The sequence below is a fragment of the Eimeria tenella genome, genomic scaffold (assembly GCF_000499545.2).
Source record: "Eimeria tenella Houghton genomic scaffold, Eth_scaff43, whole genome shotgun sequence".
Taxonomy (NCBI): domain Eukaryota; phylum Apicomplexa; class Conoidasida; order Eucoccidiorida; family Eimeriidae; genus Eimeria; species Eimeria tenella.
Genome location: NW_013543362.1, coordinates 243,079 through 252,594, shown reverse-complemented (window position 1 = coordinate 252,594; position 9,516 = coordinate 243,079). Strand labels below are relative to the sequence as shown.

Genomic DNA, 9,516 nt, shown 5'->3' with positions numbered 1-9,516 from the left:
GTTTAGGGTTTAGGGTTTTGAAACTTACATGAATAGGGCCTCAGGGGTTTTTCTGTCTTCGCGTCAAACAGAAAAAAGTAAAGAGTTTCCAGCAGCAAAGCAGAGTACAAAGTCACAGCAGCCTTGTCCCCCGTTTCTGCTGCTGCTGCTGCTGCTGCTGCTGCTGCTGCCACTGAGGACTCATCGTCGCCCAACTTGCTGCCGCTGCTGCGACGCCGACGCGCGCCGCCCTGAGCTGCTGCTGCTGCTGCTGCTGCTGCTCTTCCAGTTGCCTCGGTGGCGCCGGGGCTGCTGCTACTGCTGCTGCTGCTACTGCTGCTGCTGCTACTGCTGCTACTGCTGCTGCTGCTACTGCTGCTGCTGCTGCTACTGTTGCTGCCGCTGAGGGCAGCAGCAAGAGCTGCCACCGCCGACGGATGAGCCAGCTGCCGATTTCCCCTACTTCCTTTGCTGCGGCGCAGAGCAGCAGCAACAGAAAGCGCGCTCACGCTGCTGCTGCTGCTACTGCTGCTGCTGCTGCTGCTGCTGCTGCTGGGCACAGCTACCTGGCTGCAGCTGCCGTTCTCTGACTGCTGCTGCTGCTGCTGCTGTTGCGTCTCCACTTGTCGCTTCTTCCTGGGGGGCCCCCCAGGGGGGCCCCCCGGGGGCCCCCCTGCGGGCTGCTGCAGCCGGGGAGCAGCAGCTTTGAGCTGCTGCTGCCGCAGCCAGCGCCGCAGCAGCAAACTTCTTGCTGCAGTCCATTCTGTAAACATTATATCCAAAGCCCCCAAGTCTGCATGCGTTGTCAGCCGGAAAAACCTGAACCTCCACCCAAACCCTAAACCCTAAACCCTAAACCTTAAACCCGCAGCCCCTAACCCTAAACCCGCAGCCCGTGGCACCAAACTCTAGACGCTATAGCTGTAGCCCTTGACCCCAAACCCTAAACCCTAAACCCTAAACCCTAAACTCTAAACCCTAAACCGGAAGCTCTTGACTCCAAACCCTAAACCTCAAAGCCTGTGGGCTGGTTGTCAATTCTAAACCCTTTGTCGTGGCCCTTAGCCCTAAACCCTAAACCCCAAACCCTAAACCCTAAACCCCAAACCCTAAGCCCTAAACCCTGAGGACGTGGCTCACGCTCTTCAGCCTAAACCACAAGGCCCTGGGCCCCTTATGCCCAAACCCTAAACCCTCAACCCTAAACCCTAAAACGACTCACTACTTAGGACAGAAAACGAAGCCTAGGGTTTGCGTTTTAGGGTTTAGGGTTTAGGGTTTTGTTTCACCTCTTGGCAATCCTCTGGGCTGCCATAGCAGCACAAAAGAAGTCGTCAAGGCGCAGTCCAAAGTGGGGAACTGCTGCTGCTGCTGCTGCTGCTGCTGGCTGCTGCTGCTGCTCTGCTCCCGCTGCTGCGTCCCGGTGCAGCAGCAGCAGCAAAGGTCGCAGCAGCGCAGCAAAGCAGCAGGCAATGAGCGTTGCGAGGCTGCTGCAGCGGAAAGGCTCAACACGGCTAAAATCGCAGAGTGCTGCAGCAGCAGCAGCAGCAGGAGCAGCAACAGCAGCGTCTGAGCCCGCGTTTGCTGCTGCTTCCGCTGCTGCTGCTGCTGCTGCAGGGGCCTGCAGCGACAGCAGCTGCAGCCGGCTGGGCCCCACAGCGCGCAGCAGCAGCTGCTGCCCCCTCAAGGCAACAGCAACAGCAGCAGCACCTCGAGCTGTCTGCTGCTGCGCTGCAGCAAAAAAGGAGACAGCAGCAGCACCTAGGGCTTCCCTGTGCGTCGACTTTGCTGCGCTGCTGCAGAAGTTGCTGCCAGCCTCAGCAGCAGGAGCAGCAGGAGCTGCAGCAGCGGAAGTCGTTGCTGCAGTTTGCTGCGCTGCTGCGCCTGGCGCTGCGGGGGCTTCTGCTGCACCTGCTGCTGCTGCTGGCGATGCCCCTTCTGGGGATTCTGCTGCAGCTTCTGCTGCAGCGGCAGCAGCTTCTGCTGCTGTTGCTGCTGCTGCTGCTGCTGCTGCTGTAGCAGCAGCTGCAGCTCCGTCCTGCTGCGCTTCCGCAGCAAAACAGGCGAGAGCAGCTAAGGGGTCCCCTGGGTGCTCTTCCTGAGCAGCAGCAGCAGCAGCAGCAGGAGTTGCTGCTGCTGCTTCTGCTGCAGCAACTGCTGCTGCTATGTGCTGCCGGACAAAGAGGGGGCCGCAGCTCTGCAGCCAGCTGCTGCTGAGGCCCTGCAGCAAACGGCGCTTTATGCTGGCAGCAGCAGCAAGATGTGCTGCTTGCAGCTTTGAAAGCAAATCCTTAGCAGCAAAGAGTCCCCCGAGGCACCAGCCTGCTGCTGCTGCTGCTGCTGCTGCTGTCGTTGCTGCTGCTGCTTGGGCTGCTGCCTGTTCCGGCCAAAGCAGCCTGCTGCACCCGCTGCTGCTGCTGCTGCTGCGGCGGCGGTGACGCAGGTGCTGCTGCAGCAGCAGCTCGTCAGAGCGCAGCCGCCGGAGGATAAAAGCTGCTTCCTTGCGGGGCAGCAAACTGCTGCAGCAGCTGCTGCACAGTGTCACTGCTGCTGCTGCTGCTGCTGCTTCTGTCTCTCCCGTTGCTGCTGTCTCTGCTGCTGCTGCTGCTTCTGTCTCTCCCGTTGCTGTCTCTGCTGCTGCTGCTGCTGCAGACTCTGCTACTCCTGGTGCTGCTGCTGCTGCTCCCCGCCCTTCTGCTGGAGGAGCAGAAGCACCGGGATCTGCAGCGCCTCCTGAACCTGCTGCTGCTGCTGCTGCTGCTGTTGCTGCTGCTGCTGCTGCTGCTGAAGAGCCTCGCATCTTTTTGCCGCAGGCGTCGCAATATCTGGGGTGTACATACACCCAAAACACCTGGCGCCAAGCTGCTGCTGCAGCTTCGGGCGGAACTGGTCCCTCTTGTGCTGCTGCTGCTGCTGCTGCTGCATCTGCTGCTGCTGCTGCTGGTGTTGCTGTTGCTCTGTCTATCGCTTCTACTGCCTGCTGCTGCTGCTGCAGTTGCTGCAGTGCAGCAGCAAATTTATTGGAGGCTCTGGTAGAAGAGAGCCGCCTGAGGCAAAGTTCTCTATAAGCCGCAGCTGAGAGCGCTGCTGTTGCTGCTGCTGTTGCTGCTGCTGTTGCTGCTGCATCATGAGCAGCTCCTTCTTCTTGCGACGGCTGTTGAGCCGCCGCAGTAGCAGCAGCAGGATCAGCAGCAGCAGCAGCCGCAGCAGCAGCAGCAGGGCGCCCCACAGCTACGAGCAACGCCCGGATATCAGCAGCAGAAGGCAGCAAAGCAAGAAGTGTTGCTGCTAGATATGGGCTAAGCAGCAGCTGCTGCAGCGCACTCAACGCTGCGCCCCTATTTTGCTGCTGCTGCTGCTGCTGTTGCCGGTGAGCAACAGCAACCAAGATGCAGTCGTCGCTGTCGCTGCTGCTGGGTTTGCTGCTGCTGCTGCTGATGCTGCAGCAGCTCAATTCGCCCTCCGACCGTATCTCCTGCTGCTGCTGCAGCAGCTGCTGCAGCTTTCTACGGCGTCGGGCCCAGTTCCCCCTAGGGGCGACTACTCCAACTCCGACAATATCTACACCTGATTCGCTGCTGCTGCTGCTGCTGCTGTCTTTGTTGCTGCTGCAGTGCACACTACGGGTGCTGCTGCCGCTGCTGCTGCTGCAGCTGCTGCAGCTGCGGCCCCGCCTGGGTTCCCCCATGGCCGGGGCACCCCTGCTGCTGCTCTAAAGACACATTAAGACTGCCTAAGCAGCAGTTTGCTGCTGCTGCTGCTTCTGTGCTGCGTCTGGGGCGTGTGTGCTGGCGGGGGCCCCCCTGCGTGCTGCTGGGGGCCCCCCACGTGGCCGGGGGCCCCCTGGTGTAGCTGGCAGCAGCAGCAGCACGGGCTTCTATTTACTGCTCTAAATAAACTAGATTAAAAGGCTAAGTGGAAGCGAAGTGAAGGGGGGAGTTGCTGCAGCAGCAGCAGCAGAGCAGCCGCCACTCGCGGTTGCGAGAAGCAGCAGTGACGGCGCTGCTGCTGCTAACTGGCGCGCTGCAGCAGCACTCCGCGCGGACTTTTTAGATTTCTGGCGAAATTGGAGTTACTTTTTGGATTTATTTCTTCGAAATAAAAGCGAAAAGAAGTTTTTGGGGATTTTGGAGGAGCGAGCGGCGCGCTGGGGTGGTGGGCGGCTCGGCTGCTGCGGCTGGGCGGTCTGCTGCTGCTGCTGCTGCTGCTGGTGGTTCCGAGTTGCTGCTGCTGGCGCGGCGGAAGGCGTTAGAGTTTGGCGGAAGCTGAGAAGTTGAAGAAAAGGGAAATTAAAAAAGAAAAAGATTTTCAAATTTGGAATTAGAAAAGGTTTTAGTTTTCAGTTTGCTGCGGAGGCGGCGCGGGTGCTTTCGGACTGGTGCGGCTGTCAGCTGCAGCAGCAGCAACGGCTGCTCCCGCACACGGCCAGCTGCAGCAGCAGCAGCAGCTGCTGCTGCAGCCGCGGCGCTGCTCTCAGACCGCAGCAGCAAGCTTAAAAGCTCTTTTTTGTCCAGTTTTTGCTTTCTTTTCCAAATTATTTTCTATTTAGTTTGCAAAATGGGAGAAGCAGACACCCAGGCCTGGGACACTTCGGTCCGCGAGTGGCTGGTTGACACCGGCAGGGTCTTCGCCGGCGGCGTTGCTAGCGTGAGTTCTGCTGCTGCTGCTGCTGCTGCTGCTGCTGCTGCTCTTGCTGCTGCTGTTTTTGCTTCCGCTTCGGGCCTTTCGCACACCCCGCCGCGAGCCAGCAGCAGCAGCTGCTGCAGCCGCTGCTGCTGCGGCGGCAGTTGCTGCTGCTGCTGCGAGGCAGCAGCGCGCGCGCAAGTGAGGGCGGCCTCAGCAGCAGCAGCGGGAGTTCCTGACCCGCTGCTGCTGTTGCTGCCGCTGCCGCCGCTGCTGCTGCTGCCGCGTCGCTGCTGCGCACAAACACCCCGCGCCCCCCAACCCGCCGCACACTGCCGCTGCTGCGCCCCCGCCGCTGCTGCTGCTGCTGCTGCTGCTGCTGCTGCTGCTGCTGCTGCAGATAGCCGACGGCTGCCGGCTCTTCGGAGCAGCAGTGGAGGGCGAGGGCAACGCCTGGGAAGAACTCGTCAAGACCAACTACCAAATTGAAGTCCCCCAGGAAGACGGAACCTCCATTTCAGTGGATTGCGACGAGGCGGAGACTCTGCGGCAGGCGGTGGTGGACGGCCGCGCGCCCAACGGCGTCTACATCGGCGGCACCAAGTACAAGCTCGCCGAAGTCGTGAGCAAACCCTAAACCCTTTTTTAGGGTTTCCGCGCTTCCGCGGCCGCCTCCGCGCCGTTTGCCGAGCCCGCCCGCGGGCTCCGCCCCAACCCGGAACCCTAAACCCTAAACCCTAGAAAGGGGTGTGGGCGGGACTTCGTTCGAGTGGATTTGCTTTTTACGTCGAGTTGTTGTTTGAATGCATTCGTTAGTGCCGTGATTGTGGCCAAAGACCCCAAACCCTAAACCCTAATTAAACCCTGTTGTAAGAAGCGCGCAGGTGCTGCAGCAGCTCTGCTGTTAACGCTCTTGCTGCTGCTGCTCGCTCTCCTGCTGCTGCTCTTGCTGCTGCTCTTGCTCTTTCTCCTGCTGCTCTCCTGCTGCCGCTCTTTCTCCTGCTGCTGCCGCTCTTGCTGCTGCTGCTCTTGCTGCTGCTGCTGCAGCAAAAGATCAGGAGAGTGGATTTGTGCTGCAGAAAAGGGACTTCACCTTCAACGACCAAAACTATGATGTGGCGATTCTGGGAAAAAACAAAGGCGGAGGGTTTTTGATTAAAACTCCAAACGAAAATGTTGTTATAGCTTTGTATGATGAAGAAAAAGAACAAAACAAAGCTGATGCTCTCACAACAGCTCTTAACTTCGCGGAGTATCTGTACCAGGGAGGCTTCTAAGTGCTGCAGCAGCGGCAGCAGCAGCAGCAGCAGCAGCAGCAGCAGGAGCGGCGGGAGCAGCAGCGAAAGTGGTGGTGGTGTGGCATTATATGATGATGAGAAACAAGTAAAGCTGATGCATTCACTGCAGCACTTATTTCGCTGAGAATCTTTATCATGGGAGCTTCCATGCTGCAGCAGCAGCAGCGGCAGCAGCAGCAGCGGCAGCAGCAGCGGCAGCAGCAGCAGCAGCAGCAGCAGCAGAAGTGGTGTGGTTGTTGCTCTGTACGGTGGAGAGGCTGCTGCTGTCACTACAGCTCTTAACTTCGCGGAGTGTCTGTACCGAGGAGGGTGCTGAAGTGGTGGTTCTGCTGCAGCAGCAGCAGCAGCAGCAGCAGCAGCAGCAGCGGCAGCAGCAGCGGCAGCAGCAGCAAACTTCCGTGTACAATTTCTCTATGGCCACGCGCCCTCTGCCTTGGAGCTGCAGCAGCTTTATTATATATAACAATTTATATGACTTATATATATACCATAATATAAATATATATATATATTATGTATAATATATATTATATAATATGTATTATATAATATATATTATATATATTTATTATATTATGTTTATATTATAAATTATTAGCGAGGCCTTTGAAGTGCAGCAGCTTTGTATGTAACAACTTCTATGTAGGACTCTTCGTGGGAGGGCTTTGAGTTGCTGCAGCAGCAGCAGCAGCAGCAGCAGCCTTATGTGCGACAACTTCTCTGTATCAAGGAGGCTTTGTTGGTGCTGCTGATATGGACAAGGTGGAGATGCGGTGTCTGCTGCTGCTGCTGCTGCTGCTGCAGCACGATGCTTTATAAGAAATAAAATAAAGCGGATGATGCACTACTCACCACAACCCTGGACTTCTGTGAGCTGCTGTGGCTGCGCTGCTGCTCCTGCGCTGCTGCTGCTGCTGCTGCTGCGGCAGCAGCAGCCGCAGGTGCGCGGGGCGAGCAAGGCTGTGCTGCATTGTTGGAAGTTATTACGTAGCGCATGTGTTAGATTGAAGAAGCAGTTCTTCCTTTCTGTAGAGGCGCAGCAGCAGCAGCAGCTGCTGCTGCTGCTGCTTCTGCTGCCCCGGCGCTGCTGCTGCAGCAGCAGCTGCTGCTGCTGCAGCAGCAAAGCACGGTAGGAACGGTGAATCGCAGCAGCAGAAGGCGCCTCGTGATGAACATGATGAACAACGCCGCCAGGCATCGAAGGAAGAGGGGGGCCCCCTGGGGGCCCCCCTCCTCTCGAAAAGGGGGGGCCCCCTTGGGGGGCCCCCTTCAGTCAGTTTCTTTTTGCTGCTTCTGGGGCCCCGTTTGTCTCCCACAACTCATCGCCCTTCTCTTTAAACGCCACTAACGCAGCGATCCCCAGCCAGCGAGGGTTTAGGGTTTAGGGTCTGCTAGGGTTTGTACTGGGGTCTACTGGGGTTTGTAGTGGTGGTAGGTTTAGGGTTTAGGGTTTGCTAGGGTTTGTACCAGGGTTTACTGGGGTTTGTAGTGGTGGTAGGGTTTAGGGTTTAATAGGGTTTGTATTAGGGTTTACTGGGGTTTATAGTGGTGGTAGGGTTTGAGGTTTGTTCTAGGGAGGAGGAGGGAGGGTTTAGGGTTTCTGCAGCTCTGCCCAGGTTTTAGCGTTTGTTAGGCTCTAGGCGGGGTTTATTGGGTACAGATTCTTTGTTTCTTTTGTTTTTAGAGTTTATTTTTAATTATAATTGTGGAGGTTATTTTTATATTTTCTTTTCTAATTTATTATTTCTTTTGAATTTTAAAAGGAAGAGAACAACGAGGCTTCAACTGCAGGCTCTGTGCTGCTGCCTGGCGGGTCACCACCTGGCTGCCAAGGCTGCCAAAAGTACTGTTCAAAGGGAATTAGTGAATAAAAACAAAATAAATAAATGAAATTACAATAAAATAAATAAAAATAGTAAATAAAATGAGCTAACAACAGCCGCAACGCCAGAAACATGCACAAGAGTACTATCTACACAGCACTGTACGTACACGGCAGAAACTACCTACACAGCAACTGAAGCTGCGGATGTCTTCGCTGGACGAAGTTCAATTTAAGTATTTATTTATTTATTTATTTGTCTATTCATTTGTTCTATTTTTAAGTTTATTGCAAGTTCTAAAAAAGATAAATCGAAGAGTCGAAAGAAAAAGAAATGCCAAACTGCGCGCCGCGCGCAGCACCTTGCCCACATAACAGTCCATCAGAAAACGAAAAATAAAAATGCAAAACATAAAATACAAATTATAAAATATAAAATATGAATTATAAAATACAAATTATAAAATATAAATAAAAAGGAAATGTGAATTTACATATTCACATCAACACGGCGTTTCAGCAGCAAAAAGCGGCACATTTTCCCTTAAGTTGCCCCCCACGCACAATCTCCATTAGTAAATAAACAATGAATAAACAATAAATAAGTAAATAAATATATTAATTGCAATTAATAACAATAAATAATATATCAATAAATCCAAAATTAAATAACTCATCACTTATCATGATGGCCTTCCCTAGACAAAGAAAAATGACTGCAAGGAGTTCCTTCAGCTCCTTCAGCATCTCCAGAAAACAGAAACTCCAAAGACGCCCCAGACTTCATCCGGGGGGCCCCCCCGGGGGCCCCCCTAGCATGGGGGCCCTCCCCGGGGGCCCCTTTACGGTGGGGGCCCCCCCCTGGGGCCCCCCCAGGGGCCCCTCCGGGGGCCCCCCCGGGGGCCTCTTCTGGGGTCCCCCCTGGGGCCTCCCCCGGGGCCCCCACTGGGGGCCCCCCCGGGAGGGGGGCCCCACTAGGGGGCCCCTCTTGTCCCTGGGAAAAGGCACTTGAGGGCCTCCTTTTGCTGCTGCTGTCTGGAGCAGCACGGGGGGCCTTGGGGGTTCCCTCATCTGCAGTGTACATACACCCGAACACGCACACTGGCGCTGTGCGGCTGCAGCGGCAGAAGGCCGCACAGCAGCTGCTGCAGCCGCTGCTGCTGCTGCTGCTGCTGCTGCAGCAGCAGTTTGTTTGTCTTTAAACTAACCTGAGGCGGAGCCGTCCACAATAACAACTTCTTCCTCTACTTCCTCAAGTGCTTCTTCTGCGGGCAAAGAGGACAGCCGGAGGCTCTGCTGCTGCTGCTGCTGCTGCTGCTGCCGCTGCTTGGGGTGGCGGTGGGCGTGCTGCTGCAGCAGCTCGTCCCCGAGGGCCTCAGCAGCTCTGTGTCTGGCGGAGTGGTGGCTCTTGAGTCTGCGTTCGCTGCGTCCAGCTGCTGCTGCCGTTGCTGCTGCCGCTGCTGCTGCAGTTGCTGCAGCAGCAGCCGGCGCGGGGCTTCTCCTGCTGCTGCTCGGGGCCTCCAGGGGCCCCTCTCCGAAGCAAACATTAAATCTTGGTTTATAATTCAGCAAATGCAAAAAGTCCCTATTCGTCATGTTCGGCGGACACCGCAGCCTCGGGTGTACGTACACCCCGTCCCCAGAGAACGGCAGCAAATACTTCCACAGCGGCATATACACCGGGGGCCCCCCAGGGGGCCCCCCAGGGGGGCCCCCGGGGGGACCCCCAAGGGGGCCCCCCAGGGGGCCCCCCAGGGGGGCCCCCGCGGGGGCCCCCGGGGAAGCCCCCGGGGG

General features: G+C 56.7%; 3 protein-coding genes across 3 annotated transcripts in view; 1 reads left to right on the top strand and 2 right to left on the bottom strand.

Moving 5' to 3' along the window:
- ETH_00010650 (uncharacterized protein) overlaps window positions 1–3,667 on the bottom strand; it is a gene marked incomplete at both ends in the record, with an annotated part of 4,893 nt that extends 1,226 nt beyond the window's left edge. Inside the window, 2 exons of the mRNA XM_013377003.1 lie at window positions 29–798; window positions 1,269–3,667. Coding sequence (XP_013232457.1) covers window positions 29–798; window positions 1,269–3,667 — 3,169 coding nt within the window. The remainder of the gene's footprint in view (window positions 1–28; window positions 799–1,268) is intronic.
- An 869-nt stretch (window positions 3,668–4,536) lies between these two features.
- ETH_00010645 (profilin) lies at window positions 4,537–5,879 on the top strand (the record flags this gene model as incomplete). The annotated part of the gene is made up of 3 exons (XM_013377002.1): window positions 4,537–4,626; window positions 5,003–5,224; window positions 5,682–5,879. The coding sequence occupies 3 exons, from the start codon at window positions 4,537–4,539 to the stop codon at window positions 5,877–5,879; spliced, it is 510 nt and encodes a 169-aa protein (XP_013232456.1).
- Window positions 5,880–8,398: 2,519 nt separating this feature from the next.
- Window positions 8,399–9,318, bottom strand: ETH_00010640 (uncharacterized protein; the record flags this gene model as incomplete). The annotated part of the gene is made up of 2 exons (XM_013377001.1): window positions 8,399–8,793; window positions 8,931–9,318. 2 exons carry the CDS (start codon window positions 9,316–9,318, stop codon window positions 8,399–8,401), a joined length of 783 nt encoding a protein of 260 aa, XP_013232455.1.
- Between the last annotated feature and the right edge of the window lie 198 nt (window positions 9,319–9,516).